Below are 19,484 nucleotides of genomic sequence, written 5' to 3'. Positions count from 1 at the left end.
TGTTTGATTCCCTTTTTCATTAAACATGTGCAAGGTGAAGATAACGAACAGTGATCCTGAATGTAGGCCAAATTCTAAGGTCACGATGTCAAATATTTCAAAAAGAAAAGAAACAACCTCTACCACGAAATACACTTACATGTATGTAAAACGTATACGGTACAATGTTGCTGCACCAGATGCGCATTTCGACAGATTATGTCTCTTCAGTTATGCTCAACCGAAATGTTTGAAATCTGATAGTCTTTTCTTTTGCCGTCTCATTAGGTAGCTGTACAAAACTAATAATCTCTCGTATTTAGTGGCGGGGTTTAAAAATAACCATTTTGCTCCTATTGCCACGTCGTAAAAGTTTATCATACTTCGAATATATGCTCTCGCTTACAGGTATTTTGGGAAATCTTGAAAGACCTATGCAATCTTCGAACATTCAACACCCTCATCCTATGACATACGAGCTTAAACACAGCAAAACATTATTTTCTAACGATTGCTTTCATTCTAATTCAGTAAATGGGGATGTTCACATATGCGCATTTATGATATTGCTATGTACATGTATATCAAGGTCGTCTGATCATCATCCGAACAAATTTCATATGTGTATAACCATTATTGTCATCCCTCCAACGTATTCCATATTTCGTCCGATCATTTCCCAATCCGTTAAGATTCACATGGAAGCAGTGGTTGTACCACCAGCCATTTCTGAATATTTCTGCACAGTTGTCCTCGTGGTTGTCATTATCTCGATCCATTGTTGTGAACTCCATGTGGTTGTGATACAAAAGTTCGTCAGCTAATTGTGAAAAGAAAGAAAACAAAATGTACTTAATAATACTTAAATGCACGTGTAGGCTTACATTTTAATCAGTTACAGTAATCTCGATGCACATGAGAATCTAAAAAATTCTAAACCAATTTGTTTTAATTCTAAAATCAATAATTCTTATTCAACTATTATGACCCGAAATGGGGTTAACTCATATGCCAAATGACTAAAAGTGCACTACAAATACCCAATCTACCAAAACCTTGTTACAGTATCAATGACGTGTTGAACAACCTCGCATTTACATTTAGGACCCAGGTGATCTCTGGTGGGTGTGCGTGATTGCCCCTGGAATGTTTCGCCCGCATGAGTTCGTACTACACTAGTGTTGAGGATCTCTCTCTCTCTCTCTCTCTCTCTCTCTCTCTCTCTCTCTCTCTCTCTCTCTCTCTCTCTCTCGGGGGACAATGTACGCATATACATATCATGATTTTTTGCATTTAAGTCAACATTTTCAAATTGGATTTGTTGTCCTGAAATAATTTTTTTGTGAAAATTGATATGGATATTTGTTAGAATTTGACCAGAAAGTAGGCAGCGATACGATGCTATTGTTTGCAGTTTTTCATCTAGTTAATAACTTGTGCCGATGTTGTTTTGTAGACAGTTTTTTTTTCAGTGGTAAGCTATACATGACGTCAACTTGTGACGTCATATTGAAACCTACACAGTGTATATATGTATGCAGCTTCCGTCACAGACTGGTGTACCGCAGGGTGGGGAAGTGACCTCGATGCCAAGTAGTAATTAAATACTTTATTGTGGTTATGGCTTCACAAGAGATGGAAGTTTAAATTAAATATTAACCACAAATAAATTCCTACACAAAAATATTGCTTTAGAAAAAACACTTATTACTCATAACTTTGATTATTTCACCTAACTGACTTTGTCAACAACATTATGGGACAGATCTAAACAATATAAAAGATTCCTAGGTAAATTTAACAATGGATATTTGCTCTATTTTCAAAGAAAACAATCGTTTAACACCTAACCAGAATTTTCTCATTCGTGTTTCAAGAATTATCGAACACTTGCTTGTAATTGCTAAATCATATTAAAAAAGAACATATATAACTGCATTTAGATCAGTATTCTAATGAAAACTTGCATTGGTGTGGCACCTCAAAGGATTGAAAAACAACAAAAAATCAGTAAACCTCTCAGCCCCGCTGCATTAGGGAAAGCAAAATTCGTACCCTCAATACGCCATTTTCAAGATATGAGCTCTTCTGTGATGGAGTTACGTTCAGTATTCTGTTGAACACTAGTGTGGGTACAAGATGTATACATGCATTATAAGTTAGTTAAGCAAATAAGGATAAAAGTCACAAAGGCATAAATTTTGTTTATATCAGTCGTTGGTATACATCAAACTGACCAGATCAAGAGTACCATTCATTTGAATTAGTCCATTGGATCAAATATGAAATTATTTTTTTTTATTCCTCTTCTGCACGAGTGATACTTTCATAAAAAAAGAAGGTAATCATCGGTTTTGTTTGAGCTGATTTATTGTCAAATACAGTGCTCCCTCGATATATTGCCCCCCGTTATAATGTCATCCCCGCTTATTTCCTGAAAATTCTAAAGAACAGATTTCCTGCCATGTTAACAACCCCTTTATAATGCCAACCCCGCATAATGCCAAATGCCACTGATTTTCACAAACAAATGGTCAAATGTTATAGGGTTTACCTTCGATTATAATGCCAGTTACCTAACACGCATCCTTAATACGCCTGTACATCGATAGCGGTGCGGTAATGTGTGACAGTTCGGACAGGGTATTCAGGTGGCCAGGTTAATTATCAATAATTGTGGAATTAAACGCAAGATAATTTAAATGTTTATACAGAATGGGGTCCAAATAACTTTATGGTATTGAATTTCTTTTGATTGCTCAGTGATTCTCCATACTTGTGAATTTGTTATATTACCACCCCCACATCATTGGCAAACTTGGTTTTGAACAAAAGCTGGCAGTATATCGAAGGAACACTGTACTCATAGACTTACTATATTGTGTGTCCCTTGCATGATGTCTGATAATCATACTTTAAATAGGTAATATATATAAAGGCAGCGATAAGCATCTGTACCCATCGCCTGTGGATGAAAGTATGTTTTGTGTCTCACTGCGAGTTCCACAGAGGGAAGTAAATATTGGACAACTCGGAAATTGCGTATTACGACCCGGGGTCACCTGAAAGTAGTTCTTATATCTCAAAATAAATGTGCGTAATATAAATACAAGTAAAACTCATATATGTTAGAAAAGGGTGAATATGCCTACTTTCTGCATCGCCGTCAGGGCCGTAAATTAACCTTCAATTTGGAGGAGGCAGGAAATTAGGCGGGGGTCTGGGGGCCGCCCAGGCCCCCAGACGCTGAGCACATTTTGTGCACACTGAACACGTTTCGTGCAAAATCCTTGATTCTAGGACCTTCTAAGATGGTACTTGACTAACTCATTCTAAAAGAAAGATTTGGAATGCTTTTTAAGGGAGGTATCATGTCCTTAGTTATTGGAAACAACATAAATTCTAATGAACTTTAAATTTTAATTTTTTTTGGCTCAAAAGTTGGAGGAGGCAGCTGCCTCCTCCGCCTCCATGTAATTTACGGCCCTGGCCGTGTCATTGCCGTAACACACATGCTCTAATTTATCGTCAACTGCCCTATTTCGGTGACTGAGCAGAATCGGTGGCCTTTTGTTTACGTGTGCGCGTTGTCGCTTCCGGTTGTAGATTGCGTCATCGATTTCGTCGTAGTGTTTGCAAACATATATAGAGTACGTCTACATTTTTTCCCCGAAAATGAATTACTAAAAGGAGAGTATGTATAAAATCAACACGAGTACCCCCCCCCCCCCCCCCCCCAACAAACCCAATTACTTATTACTTTTTCGAGCAAACATTCAAATTAATATAAAGTATACCAACAGTCTAGAATTCTACACTATGTTATTTTATTCATTGACGTTTATTTGCACATTCCTTTTGGCAAACCTATATTAACAATGGTCACCGAAATAGGTGACGTCACCGTTTTAGGACCACACAGTGACATGTTTTTTGTTACGAAAATACATTCAATTAACGTACTAATTAATTTGGAATTTTTGGATGAAAGGAAATAAATTTAATTACTTTAAAGGTAGTTGTGTAACTTATTTATTTAATCGAAGTGATTAATGAGAAAATCGCGATTTATCACTAAGGTCATCGAAACTGGTCAGTCGACGATGCATTCTGTTATGAATCATTTTATTAAATCTTTCCACTTTTCTGTGTTTTCTTATACGTATTAATTACTATTATCATTGTCATCATTCTACATTTCTTTTTCTGACAGAGTGATTTCTTTTTGTTTTAATGCTTACAGATGAATAAATCTTATCATTTTATAAAAAAACAACAATCTGCTTTAGTGTAACAATATCAATGTAGGGAAATTGTTCCCAACCTGTTGATTAATGGTTCTACAGAGGTTTCCCGTGATCACCATTATGCTATAATGATCCTATAATGGTTACCACTGGTCATGGTCAAATAAAGGTTCCCTCTGGTCGTCTATTCACGTAATGTTCATAGAAGCGTTACCTCTTGTCCCCGATTGATGTAATGATAACACCAGGGTTCCTTCTGGTCACTCATTGATGTAATGCTAACACCAGGGTTCCTTCTGGTCACTTTTTGATGTAATGACCATATACGGTTACGTCTGGTTACCATAGATAAAATAATCAATACGGGTACCTTTCGTCATCCTATGATGTAAATGTCATATGAGGTTACCCTTTGTCACCCATTGATGTTAATGTCATATAAGGGTTACTTCTGGCTACCATTTGACCTTAGATCACCCTTCTGGATATTTATAATTCTATTTCAAACACATAGTCGAGTAACAGGTAGATCTTTTATGACCGAAATCCATACTTCCCGTTATCTCGTATACACATGTTACAGACACGCCTTACATATGTTATATCAATTTCCTATTTACAACAATTCTAATGAACATTTACAAAGTCAAACCATAATGTGATTTAGAAAAATTACACATAGACCATCTTCTCATAAAGGGCAGCACTTACTTAGGTTTGGTGGAAATATGCCCAGTACATAAGTATATTTAAAAACAGATAGACAAATGATGAAAAAAGATCATTTTATTATTTGGCTCAGGCGAGCTTAACATTTCTCTTTGGCACTGTTGTAGCATCATGGAATATAATCCACCGTAACATAATTTATATGTCTGAAATTACTAGGTGACCAGAGATCACCCAGTAGGTGTAACATTTTCTTATAATTAATTAATTATCTGTAAATAAATTACAAATAAATAAAAGGATGATATTCCAAGTTCAATTTCACTGTATTGTGTTTATTATAGGCCAACTAGGTTCATATCACATTCTCGTATTTGGAAAAATCTAGGTGATGCAGATAACAGTGAATTGTCTTTTTCAAAATTAGGCTATTTTTTGCTAAGAAATATGACATGCAAATAATCAATAATGACTTCCTTAATATTCATTTTCCTTTGGAAGCGTGCAATATACAGTGTCTGCATTGTACTTTCACTTTCTTATAGCGTAGTAAACTGTGTAAAAAAAAAATTAGGGTGACCAGATGTCATATTAAAATGGGGTGACGCTGGGTCCTACTTGAGGGTACGAATTATCCTTCTGCTAGACGAAGTCCCCCATATGGAAGGGATCTACTTTTCCGGAAAACGCGGTAGCAAAGTATGTCACCATTGCTTACATGACCATGTCCAGAATATGCACAAGGGAAGTTTTAATGGGTATTATGCAGTATAATTTATACAGAATAGCTATAATTTCGTCTTGTTTCATATGCATATGTGATGTGTTTTATCTATCTATCTTCTCTCTCTCTCTCTCTCTCTCTCTCTCTCTCTCTCTCTCTCTCTCTCTATATATATATATATATATATATATATACCTATATATATATATATATATATATATATATATATATATATATATATATATATAACACATCACATATGCATATGAAACATTTCCCTTTATGTCAAGTTTTATAGTTTCATATGTATTTTTCTAAACTTTTATCAGAACTTGGTTTTCTTCCATAACCTTGGAAATAACCAAAGAAGTTTTCTCAGTCGGATGGTGTTGAATTAATGTAGTTGTTACTTAAACGTTGGCATCAATTATAAATCTATATCATGAAATTTTCATACGTAAACTATATTTAGAAATGAAAGTATTTTCAGCAATTACAAAAGTTGCCTGAATATTCGCCATCATGGAGATGTATCTTGTAGTTATCAGTTTCACTATCAATCTGTAAATTGGTGTATTGTGCAAAATACATTTGTCCATTGTAGTCCATCATTTCCACACGTAGTACTTTAAATCCATCAGTCGCCAGCTGGTGCATGATTTCATTCCCTATAGTAATAGTAATAATAATAATGATAATAATGATTATAATGATAACAATAATGGTGATGATGATGACACATAGCATTGTTATCAAACACGCTGGTAACGATGCTGATTTCTAATTCTAGCTGGAGATTGTGTGTCATTGTAGTAAATTTTGTATATTCCTTACATTTAGTGTATCGTCGTAGTTGTGTGTCCACACACTATGGTGTAATCGACTATGCTAGGGTATTAACATTTTGGAAGGCTTCAACTCCTAATCATATTGACAATAGGACCCGATAACTTCTGTCAGATGTATAGGTTCAGAAATAGAGGATGTAAAGACAGATCAATAAATAAATAAATAGTTAACACATCGCGCGTTGAGGGTGAATTGCGTTCTTATGTCCCGCACAATGACTTTTTCGTAACAAGACATGGTCACGAAACTACATGGTACCCGATGAGGAAAACAAGCCCCCATTTAGTCATGACCATCAGCATGTAGTATGTCTATAGATGAGCGTGGTTCTTAACTGTTAACAAAATCATTGTTAGAAGGTAAAGGCCAGGTCACACAGCGCTTTACAGCTTAATCACGGCCATAATCCGTCAAAACGTGGTCTCCCGTGAAGCAGACGATGTTGTTCGCGTTTATGTCGAGTTTAAGACGAGCTACAGTCGATTTATAGACGTGGCAGGACGCGGGGAGAAATCGAAACGGCGTCGGACGTGCCAAAACGTTTTGAACTGCTCAAAAGTTTAGCCCGCGGACAACCACGGGCGGCACACGTGGTAAAGACGTGCTACACACGTGAAACAAACGTGATAATCCGTGTTCCGGCAGTGGTTAAAACTTGGGGAGACGTAGTAAGACGCAAAAGTTTAGCGGTCTGTCACGGACAGAGCACGGTCATCGGACGGGTGTTACGCGTTGGTATCAAGGGAAATAGCGTGTGTTTTGCGGCTTATCACTGACAAGTGGATTTTTTCCGCGTACATAGTCGTGGTTAGCCGTGCTTAGGCAGGCCAAGCCAAAATTGACCAAATTACCACTTACGACCACGTCCCCCGGATTTTCAAAACTTTTTGTACGTGATTTAGACGTGGAATGCTGTGTGACCGGGCCTTAATGTCTGTTTATTCATTAGTTTGCATTAGGTTTAAAGCGTTCGACAGTTAACGGCATTAATCTCTATAGTTGATTAATCTATCTTGTGCACGAAATAGCATACACTCGTTGCAATGTTGAAAAAATAAGTTATGCAATTTTTTCTAAAACTATCATATCATAGAAAATGGGCCTCTTCCTGTTGTAATGAACAATTTATCAGAGTTATCATTGTCACAATCACAGTAAAACAGCGTTAAATGAGAATGAATCAAATTGATGCTGTTGTGATGAAGTTCGCGGGTAGATGCCTAGAAATCAGTTGATTGACTTTAAAGGATTTGGCATCCCTATTTATCTATGTCCAATTCTAGCAAGATCATGTGCTGGTATCATGTATGTGTTACACGGTGATTTCTCTGCTCTGTGTTTCCTTGGGACTGCCATTTTGAATAAACTGTGCAATAGAACATACTTACCTATCCAAAAGTCTGACTCATAGGAACCAAATCCTTTCTTATATTCGTTCCAAGTTCGAGAAAAACTCTCTGTTCCACCACATCGTCGTTGGATAATCTTATCAGACAGGAAAGCACATGTTTTAGTTGAATTACGTATCGTAAAATGTGAAAACTAAATCATAAAACAATTCTAAAAGAAGAGGGGTGCATGTCTATTTTTATAATGCAATACCTCTTTTGCCTTCTTGTAAAGCAGTTGATTGTAAAGAGCAAGTAAATCAAATGACAGATTTTTTTTTTGGGGGGGGGGGGTCAACATGATAGAAATGGTATATGCATTATTTCGTTTTTAATGCATTTTTACATTCAATAGCTGTGCATCTTGGGACCGTGATTTATATCACCATTGTTCATTAATGTATGCAATTTTTCAAGTGCTCTATCACTTTTGATTACATGCATAATTATTTCTACCCATGCATTATACGTCAAATCTTCTCTAGATAAGTAAAATTCTTTTTGTGTAGGTTAAAATAAGATCAACAGATTTATTAGGAAAATCAAAGAAAGTGGATGAAATCAAAAGGCGAGCAAAAACTTAAAATATCAAAAAGAGAAAACTATATTATAAGTGGCACTTTCCATTTTTATCAATTTTAATTCACGTTCAGTGTGTTTTTTTATCGTAGCATGGGTAAGGAAAACAAATCATTAAATAAAATTTACACAGTTACAAATTTTTGATTCTACGCGATAGAACTTGTACTCAAAGTATTTCGATTGTTTCAACAACTGATATTATAACGTCAGGTTTATTTTGTATCACATTTCGCCCGTTTTTCATAAATAACTAAAAGAATAATTAAGTATCAAGAACAAATATAAAGTAACCCCCGCTTTCACAAGTTCCGTTTAATGGAAACTGTCAAACATTGTGCTCTCCGGGGTTCAACAAAATGTTTTTTTGTAAATAAATCCAAAATCCGTTGAATGTTATGAATTATTTCTTTTGGAAAATGAACAAAAAAAATATATAGATAAATTATATGAACGTTGATCAGTCCTCATATTCAGACGTTGCCGGAAATTCAAAATATTATTGAGATTTTCCTTTTATCGAAGTTATCAGTAATTTGTTTTATGAAATTTCAAAATTGCTTTTATTTTATTTTTTATAATACGGTGAACTTTACAAAAAGATGTTCACTTTCTGTCCTACATGTCTAAAGTTTGTGGGATTGTCAATTGTCTCTCAACAACTACAAGGAGATATTTTCGAATCAGTAAATAATTCTCAACATCAATAGCATTTCATATTCTTACCAGCCATTCATGAGAAAGTGTCATTGTGTAGGGGATGTTGGGTATATCGTTAATGGTGGTAGTACCATCCATCATGGAGGAAAATCCACGGCAATCACAAACTGCAATAAATATAGAATACTGGAAAATCAGATGGAGTCAAAGATTAATCACATTTCTGTTAATTCATCGTTTGGATAAATTACGTCTGTAGTCAAAACACATAAAACGTGAATGCAGAGCAAGAAGAATTTTAAACACTGGACATCACGCCTCGATCCTGCACGGCACAAAGAGAAATTACTCGTGCGATTTTACAGTACGCAGATATATAATGGTAATATACACTTCGTCTCTGAGCTATCACTTCAAGCATCAGACGCCCTTCTTTAAACGCGTCATATAATATGGACACAACACGTATTGGCGTATCTATAATATGAAAAGTGTTTCAACCCTCAACCCATACATGTCACTTTATTCAATATCAATTGTTGAAGGAATCAACGTGTCAATGCACTGCTTTGCTATGCAAGGTGAAGATAATGAACAGTGATCAATCTCATAACTCCTACAAGGAATACAAAATAGATGGTTGGGCAAACACAGACCCCTGGACACACCAGAGGTGGGATCAGGTGCCTCGAAGGAGTAAGCATTTCCTTTTGACCGGTCACACCCGCCGTGAGCCCCATATCATGATCAGGAAAACGGAGTTATCCGCAGTCAAAATCAGTGTGCCAAGAACGGCTTAATAATCGGTATGAAACACGTCAGACAGCATTTGACCCAATGCGAGGTCGTATTGACAAACTAGATCGTTATAACGACCATAGAATTTGCGAAATGCTGACTTCAATCGAGACTGTTGAAATCCCTGTACCATCAACTTGTTTGTCAGTAGCTTACCTCGATTTGAAAACCAACTATACCCAGAACAAGCTCTTGCATGTCGAATTAGTTTAGATATATAAACACCATATGCAGGTGATAATGGCATATTGCTACATAAATGTGGGAATTTGACGATGGAGAAGATGAGATCATCCCGTGTGTCATACAGTTGAGTATGTGATGATATAAACATTTGAATATAACGAACGATGATAAATCCAATAAAGTGTATAAAGATTTACAGAGATAAGATAATGTCAAACACGGACCCCTGGGCATACAGGAGGTGCAATTAGAAGACAGGGAAACAAACATACCTTTTTGATCGGACACTCGGGCGGCCGTTAGCCCAAGATCTTAATAAGGTAAACGAAGTATTCCGTTGTCAAAATCAGTATGTAAAGAGCGGTCTCATAAATGGTATGAAACACGCCATTCAGAAATCGACCTAGTAGAAGCTTCTTTTTGCAAATTATATTAGATAATCATAACTGCCACAGAATGTGCGAAATGCTGCCAATAAACGAGACCGTTGAAACTTCTTTAACAGTAGCTAATCTGTCAATAGCCTACCAAAATTTGAAAATCGGTTATACACAGAACATGCCCTAGCGCATCCAATCAGTGGAGATACACAGACATCACATGCAGGTGATGATGGAATTCAGCTACACAAGTATAAGTAGTTGCTGACTCAGTTCCTTTGTCATAAAGATATGGTGATAGTTTGAGGTTGACATCAATGTTAAGTAAAATATCTGAATCTGGAGCAGATATGGAAAACTGTGGTGTCATTTTGAGTTCACTTGGATATTTTGAATCGACATATGAATAACTGTGAATATTGCTAAAGGATAAAATGTTGTCGATATCTTTAATGTCGAATTGAAGGTCACAGTGAGTGATTTCTATCTCCCCATATAGACACGTTTGAATAACTCTTGCCATCTAAATGTGCACAAACCGATTATTTGATATTGGAGCACAGTTAATGACCATGTGTATTCCAACATACTATTGAAAGACTTGATCACCAAACACTATCTGAATATTGTCAATGTAGGAACTCAAGCATCCTTTGATATCAACGTAAGAGTAAATGTAGGTAGAATCGATGTTTGAACAAAACTATGAGAATTTCCTTGTTCCATTTTCATTGAAGATGGTGCCAATAAGTGTTGTCTTTCATTCATCGCGAGGAATTGTCGTGTAAGTATCGACAGGTTTTGAGGCTGTTGATTTGGAAAAGTTTTTTGATTTGAAATTTCGTTGCACAACATGAAACAAGAAGTCATCACCATTTGGAGAGCATCGCGACAGGGTCGCAAAGGAATTATTTACACAGCGGAAATCAGAATGTTACCGTAAACAGGACTCATGAAGGAATCTGAAGAAACCGGAAAACACAAAGTTGTTATGAAGTTGTGTAAGGCCTAAGAATGAATCATATAATTCCACTTGGTCAATAACAATCATATAATTCCATTGGGTCAAATGCTGTCTGACGTGTTTCATACCGATTGTTAAGCCGTTCTTGGCACGCTGATTTTGACTGCGGATAACTCCGTTTACCTGATCAGGATATGGGGCTCACGGCGGGTGTGACCGGTCAACAGGAGATGCTTAGTCCTCCTAGGCACCTGATCCCACCTCTGGTGTGTCCTGGGGTCCGTGTTTGCCCAACTATCTATTTTGTATTGCTTGTAGGAGTTATGAGATTGGTCACTGTTCGTTATCTTCACCTTGCACTTACATCATAGTGAAGTATCATCTTTACTAAATATTCTTGTTTATTTCAGTAAATAAATGATGAGTGACATGTGATATATCAGCTATGACCAAAGTCAATGATTAATATATAAGAAAATGGTGATGAACTTAGTCAACAGTAGAAGCTACTTCATGCGGCTTAGCAAGACAAGGCACAAAATAAAAAAAAATATATCACCTTAACAACGCCTCAAGATTCCATAAAATTGGAATTGTATGGGCACTGTAGTGAAAACCATTGGGTATGTAAGAAAGGTTAAGCTTGCAATGATATATATATATATATATATATATATATATATATATATATAGTACATTGTTAGCTATCTACAATAGACTAGAATGCTTCTGAAAAAGCTATTGTCATATGTTACAGATTATTTGTGTATCTATTGATGACTTAATGCAACATTACCACATTGCAGTTTTTGGGTGGACCAAACACCATCTGGAAGACACTGGATGTAGCCAATAATTTTGCTGTTTAGGAAACCCTCACAACGAAACCCTCTCCTGGATCCCACTCCTATTGTCGGGTAACCAACGCCTTTTATTTCAACGAGGTCAGGGTTGTTTGATGTATCCACTGGTCCACAGTCTATAACAATTAGAATGTAAATTTAGTCTTATTCTGAATCAGACTTTGAAAAGAATCAAACAGAAGCTATCATGTGTTCATATTTTTTATTTACCATTTACTTTTGAATAGAAAGCCAAATACTTTGCAGGAATCATGTGGGGTAGCGAAACAACTGTGGACCTTCCGAATACCCGTCAAATAAGATAAGTCACTGTCCTTCTCAATATACATGTACACTCTGTAGAGAATATAATAGGGACCTTGTCCTTTCTTGTGATCACTAAATTGTCATTCAAGAAACAAATAAAGGAAACATGGTGAACAGGAAATTACTTTTTCGAAGATGTTCCTGATTTACAACCAAAGGTCCACGGGTCTTACGCAGTTGTGTTAAGTAGGGCCATAGAAATATGTCAGGAAAAAAGCGTCAATAAACAGATCAATTTGTGACAAATTCTGTAAACACAGCCCTTTTATACAAAAACAATATGTATATATCATTAAGTGCATATTTACCTCTTATACATTTTTCACCAGACCGACAGTCTCTACATCAACTCTGTATCACGTGATCAAACAACAAGATAAAAACGTATCGTGTATGTATAAATCGTTAAATTGGCACGATATCCAGATATCAATGCAAGTTGAAGTTAATATAACTTCAAAGCATATTAATTTCTTAATTTGAAAGTGCTGAGAGCAAGTTTATTGTGACTTGTAATATGTCTAATTTTTGTATTGAATATGCAAGATGCAGCGATTTTTAGACATACGAAGTTGAATCTAGCCTGAAAAACATATTTTCTGTTGAAGCCAGAACTTGCTCCCCTAACTTTCCTCTGGCATTGAAGTTCACATGTCACATAAATCAAACATCTTTCACTTAAAAACCTCGGGGTGTCGTGCCAATAATGAAATTTTTATGTACGGAAACCCTGTTTATGCAAATGAGTCCATTGTGAAAGTAACTATACGTGTAGATTAGGGGCGATATCAAGATCACAATATAATATAGATATTACTTTAGCATGTATGCTATATAAAGAAGAAATTGAAACTTTTTCAGTATCAAAGAGAATTAATATAACCCATTTGACAGAAACTTTTACGCGATTGCAGTTTACCATTTGACAGAGGTGGTAAATAACGAAACAATATTTTGACATTTCCAACCACAAAAGGACTGTAGATATGTACGTCGTGACCTTCGTCATGACGTATTTTTCATTGTGACGTCGTGCAATATGCCAGTGCGGTAAAGTATATTTATGTACAGCACTGGTATTAAACAATTTATGGGCAAAGCCTTAACTCAACCGCGTAACAGTTTCCTGTTTATTATACAAATAACATCCTATGCATGTTTGAAGTGTTGTACGCTAATTATGCAATGGAATGGGTTGGAAATTTGGAATAAATCATTACATATAATCTGTTCATAAACAGCATTTGTTCGAAAAGGGGCCACTTTAAGAGTAATTATTGTAATGTTGTGCCCATATACGTAGCAGAGACCAGAATTGGACAGAAAATACACCTCTAGATAGTAATTGTCTTATGAACTTCATTGCATAGGATATCGTAATGACCTTTGTTTATTCATCATACTTTATAAAGTGGGGGTAAAAACAATTCTTCAAATTTGAGGCATCTGCTGGTGGATTGTTAGTCCCGAGGGTCTCTATAGCCCAGTAGCTAAGTACTTCGTTACTAGCTTTAAAATACAGATGTCTTTTTAATTGCTGTGATAATATTTAGAAATTCATTTCAAAATTAAAAATTATCGCCCCCATGTATAGCTCTTATCCTTAGACGAATGATATTCCAGTTTTGGCACTGTTTTCTCTAAAATAGGTCTTAAAAGTTTATTATTATTTTGAATTTTTAAAATTTCGGTTGAGCATCACTGGAGAGACATTATTTTTTAAAATGCGGATCTGGTGCATCAGAATTGGTACCGTATAAGTTTAACATTCAGATTCTATAATTCAAGATCAACATAGCCTTATTCTGGGCTGAATTCTAGGGACAAAAAGTAGTAATTCCAATTTCGCTAGACGCCGCCAACCTATTAAACTATGCAATCAGTTTATGTTCGATATGATCAATTCATTTGTTTGCTATCCAATAGTTTTGAACAATAATAGTAAATTGAAAAGATTGGATGATTCATGGATACCCACCCTGATGTCAAAGTCCCCAAACTAGGGAACATGAATTGAAGAGAATTTTCTCTTCATTGATAGTATAATTGCGCATCACGTGTCATTGTTTGATATCCTAGACTAATTGAGACGATAGGAGTCCCGTATTGTCACAATGATCCGTACCCTAAGGGGCCATAGATGTTACTCTCGAGCGATAGAGCTAGAGAGTAGCAGTAAAAGTGAAGATTCAAGTTTCTTTAAAGCATGTCACGTGTGCTTTTGCGATGCCAGAAATGGGATCTAAATATTTGTTTAGAAATATGCTTCAAACGTTTTTTTCAGCTCTTCTAAAAAAATCAAGACTGTAATTTGTCCTATCAGTATGTAAGCATCATCTTTAGTCTTCAAATAATAATTGACGGGTTTGAGTTGGGGTCAGAATTAGGCTTTTAATATATGTGTATGAGTATATACGAATCATATTTTGAAATATTCTTTTCGAGAACCACATGTCCATAATTTGTTAATATAAAAAATAAATATCTTCGTGTAGTGTGCAGTCAAGGTTACTCAACGTATTGTTTTCTGAGAGGGAATCTTCAAAATCGCCTAACCTGTTTCAGAGACAAAGCTGAAAACGAAATATTTGGGTACATGTACCAGAAACCCCCATGAACGGCAAAAACATAAACAGTAAAATAAGTCATGTGATCTGAACTCTAGGTGCCATTACACTACCACAGAGGTTCAATATCTACAAAGTAGCGTTGTCATCAATGTTAACAGCCATTTAGAAATCTAATTTTCTCATTTAACGAGCACTGTGGAATTAAACAAGTGCGAAAGCCATGTGCTATTTTCTGTGTTACTAATTTGCGATGTCTATGATTATTACGCCATACTTTTCTTATGATTTATGCTACATGATGAAGTAAATTATTTAGCAATGCTGTCTTTAGATTTAATATATCCCTTTCTTGGAGATAGCTTTTGGTATGCTCTTTTTGATTATCTAATTAGTTTTTGCATTAAAGTTCAAATAAAGATTTTATTTTAATCTGAAAGCTCCTGAGGTATTGAACTTCCCCGAGGAAAATACTTTAAAATAGCATTCCATTGTCTACTTTTGAAACGAAACTCACTGTCCAAAACTTGTAGAAGTCTCATCTTATACTGTGCATCTTCCCTAAACAATGAGGATCCGGGTAAGAAGACGTCCTTATTACCCCTTGCCTGTCGTAAATAGGGCGGTCGCTCAAATGAGACAACAAACAACCGAAGCTCCGTGTCACAGCAGGTGTGAAACGATGAAGACCTCTCCCTGCTGAAATGCCTTACGCGCTGAACATAGGCCTAAAATTTGCAGCCCTTTACTGCCAATGGTCACGTCTCCATATGAGGGAACAATTCTCTCGAGGGACGTTAAGCAATATAAAATCAAAATCACTCTTAAGGACTTTATTGGTCTTGCAGATCTGACATGTCCTTATATATGCACTAATGAAGTGTTATGTATGGTTCTTAAATGCAGTATTTACCTTACGTAATGTCCAGATTTGTAACTGACACTATGTGACATACAAGTACAGGTAATGCGTGATGTGGCTTTCGGTTTGTAATACATGTACTAAGTATATCATTCTATCGCATCGATATTCTTGGAAAGTGGAAGAAGCCATATTATTTCCATACTTTCCATTTATGAATAAAAGATGCGTTTGCTTGAAGAATATTAATATAATTTATTATATAAGATAAGACTTGTTCATTTCAAAATATCAATACGATAATCATTTAAATAAATAATAACTCAAACATAGTTCTGAACTAACCTATCATTTGACAGGAATACTTGTTAACGTCCCCAGCGGATGGTGAGGTACATTTCTGTTGATCACCACATGGAGTGTCCGCACATGGATCCTCCAAAATCTACAAAATATATTTCTAAAGGTTTTCTGGATTGATATCAAAGATAAGCATTGTGAATCAAACCATAAGCATTGTAAATCCATAATCACTCTTGCACTTGATACCTAATTGCCATACTCTAAATTTTATCAGTAAAGTGGGTGGAGTAGCCAAACCAAGAAATGCCTTCTCAAATATTGACGGGACATGAAATTATCTGCAGAACTAAAACCGAATCATCAAAATTACAGATCGCTGTGAGCTCAACAGCAGTTAAATAGACGCCAAAATTGGGCATGGATCTGGGTTTTTTTGTTTTTTTTTGTTTTTTGTTTTTGTTTAGGGTAAATCACGATTCAACAAACAGTACGGACGTATGCATTGAATGCTACATAGACAACAGCGTGCTTGAACAAGACAGAATTGGCGGAGGTAGCGTCATGGTTTGGTTGCGATCTGCACAAATCGGGCTCCCCATTGGTCATTTCGCGTAGCAGTTTAATGCACAGCAGTATATAGACAACATTCTGATATAGCAGCACAGGGGAGGCAACGAGTCAGTTTATTTTAAGGATATGCGGGACGATGATCAAGTGATGGCTGCGAATTTATTATAAGTTTAGAACCGGATGCAACGTAGTTAAAGCTTCCCGGGAAAAATCTCAATGCAGACACACTATATAAAGTCTTAATAAAAAAAAAATACGTCACGACGTTGTATCGCGGGGAAAATGTCATCATATTTTGTCGTAATTTGCTGCCGCTGGCAAGTGTCATGTGTAAATCTGTTGATTGAATTCTTGTCAAATGATAATTTTTATTTTATTTCAAAGTGTTTACAAGTCTCCTTTTCATATACATTGCATATATTACATGTATATATATAGTGTGCGCCACAGTAATTTTAATAGTATCCCCTATATTAGAGAACCAGATCAGAATTTTCCCCGACCATATCGCCTTTGACCCCATTTGCAGCTTCTCGATGGATATAATACTTTATACATACATTTGAGATTATATACCAGAAATATTATATATTTAAGATTGCTGAAGTACAAAATAAGACAAACAATATTCAACGTTGTCTATTTGACGTCAGCCGGTAGATACCTATCTCCCCCTTCTCTCTCTCTCTCTCTCTCTCTCTCTCTCTCTCTCTCTCTCTCTCTCTCTCTCTCTCTCTCTCTCTCTCTCTTCTTATTCACTGACGTATATACATACACAGATAATTATACGCTTACATGTATGCACATATTACAAAATAAGTCAATACTGGAGAACACGTGATACAGATTACAATGAATGATTTAGAGATGCGTATATGTAGTACTTTACCTTTTCCCATGACTGCATGCCTGAATATACAGATGTTGATTCTACATTGGCATGAGCAGAGTTCAATGCTACAGAATTCAATTCACAAAACAAGGTTCCTCTTCTGTAATTGACTGATAAACATCGTTTCCGAGACTGACACTCCTTTATACAGTCCAGGAAACTGACCCCAGCAACCACGTCGATCAGTCTGCCAGTCAGTTGTGTCCCCCACTGTACATTGTGCAGTCCACTCGTATCGTAGACATTGCAAACGATGTATGCATACACTAGCAAAGTAGATACCCTGCTCGCCATATCCTGATGTACAATCGTTGATTCCTTCCGAACTATTGACAACAAGACGAAGTATTCAATTGACTATCTGAGGATGAAAGCTCAGGTAAACTGGTTATAAATCGAACGACCCAGCATGCTAGAGATATGTTTTATTTCACATGTGCTTTTATATTTCCTGTTGGATGACATTATCAAGGACCCATGGTGATGTTTTATTACAAAATGGTAACGATGCATTGCCTCGTCAAATGAAAAATTAATATGCAAAAACATCTGGAGGAATAATAATAATAATGTGTAGCATTCAGCAGAGCGAAAACCGTGCACTTCAGCAGTGCTCTAAAATCATTTTTACATTCAAAATGAATAGCTGATAACGTGGAATTGCAAATGCTTTATAATTAAAGACTGATGTATGCATTTTATATCCAGGGTAACTTATGATTCGTGCATAAAAACGTATTTTTGTGAATTTTCCATTGGAAAATGAAAGCAAAATAAGGGAATTTACAGTATACAATATACTGTCAATAATTTTCAATGAATATTTTATGAAAGAACAATTTCTAGTAAAGACATTTACACGGCATTTTATTTATTGCTTAGTTCATGCTATATTGATGTTCTATATTCTACGAATGTAAAATGGATATGCACGAATTCGCAAAGCCATGCTCTCTCGAGTCAGATACTTTATTATCGGAGGAGGTGAAGCCCATCTCCAAACGAATCCAATTTATGAGTGGTTTGTGATACGGAAACAATTAAAAAGGGATTATCTATTAGACACTATTTGGAGACCAGAGGTGCCTTTAAAGAAACGGAAATAAAATTGTGTTAGAGATCACAAAATTCTTTGAAATCTCTACTCACCGAAGATTTTGATATCTTAAAGATATTAATTATATCAACAAAGAAGTAGTATAAGGATTAGCAATGGTTTCTCTCAGATGAAACATGTTGTGTTTTAAAGTAACATATAATTCTTTTTTATTACTTTCAAAGAAATCAAATTTAGTATAAAACTTAATATAGGTAAACTTGCAAAACAAACATTTTTCACTCATTTGGATGAGTTTTGAAAAAGAAAATACTTATTTTACCGTACATATATATCAAGGAAAGTTTGATTCTTGTGTTGCCAAATTTAATTGCTAAGATAATCTAAAAGAAGTGCTATTCATCAACAACAAAAAAATGAAAGCTTTACCGATTTACACGTGTCAGTTGTCTGACATCGAATATATTACTTCATCAGGACTTCTTCCAATTCATGGCAACTGAACCAAATAAACATTTGGTTCATGGACTTTTCTGTTGACAAAATATATGGACTGTCTTCTTCCAGTCACCACAGTCATTGTTATGGTCATATCATGATAATCCATTTTCACATCATAAAATAGTGGTATATGCAGTTCT

General features: G+C 35.7%; 1 protein-coding gene across 1 annotated transcript; it reads right to left on the bottom strand.

The window, feature by feature from the left end:
* Window positions 1-479: 479 nt before the first annotated feature.
* On the bottom strand, window positions 480-18,200 carry LOC125655942 (fibrinogen-like protein 1). The gene is made up of 7 exons (XM_048886480.2): window positions 17,784-18,200; window positions 16,367-16,466; window positions 12,220-12,402; window positions 9,162-9,262; window positions 7,857-7,953; window positions 6,117-6,287; window positions 480-799 (listed from the first exon to the last, which is right to left on the bottom strand). The coding sequence occupies exons 1-7, from the start codon at window positions 18,078-18,080 to the stop codon at window positions 564-566; spliced, it is 1,185 nt and encodes a 394-aa protein (XP_048742437.2). The 5' UTR covers window positions 18,081-18,200; the 3' UTR covers window positions 480-563.
* Between the last annotated feature and the right edge of the window lie 1,284 nt (window positions 18,201-19,484).

The sequence above is a fragment of the Ostrea edulis genome, chromosome 7, assembly GCF_947568905.1.
Source record: "Ostrea edulis chromosome 7, xbOstEdul1.1, whole genome shotgun sequence".
NCBI classification, from domain to species: Eukaryota; Metazoa; Mollusca; class Bivalvia; order Ostreida; family Ostreidae; genus Ostrea; species Ostrea edulis.
Note: the sequence above shows the minus strand (reverse complement) of the source record. Positions and strands in the feature narration are given on the sequence as shown.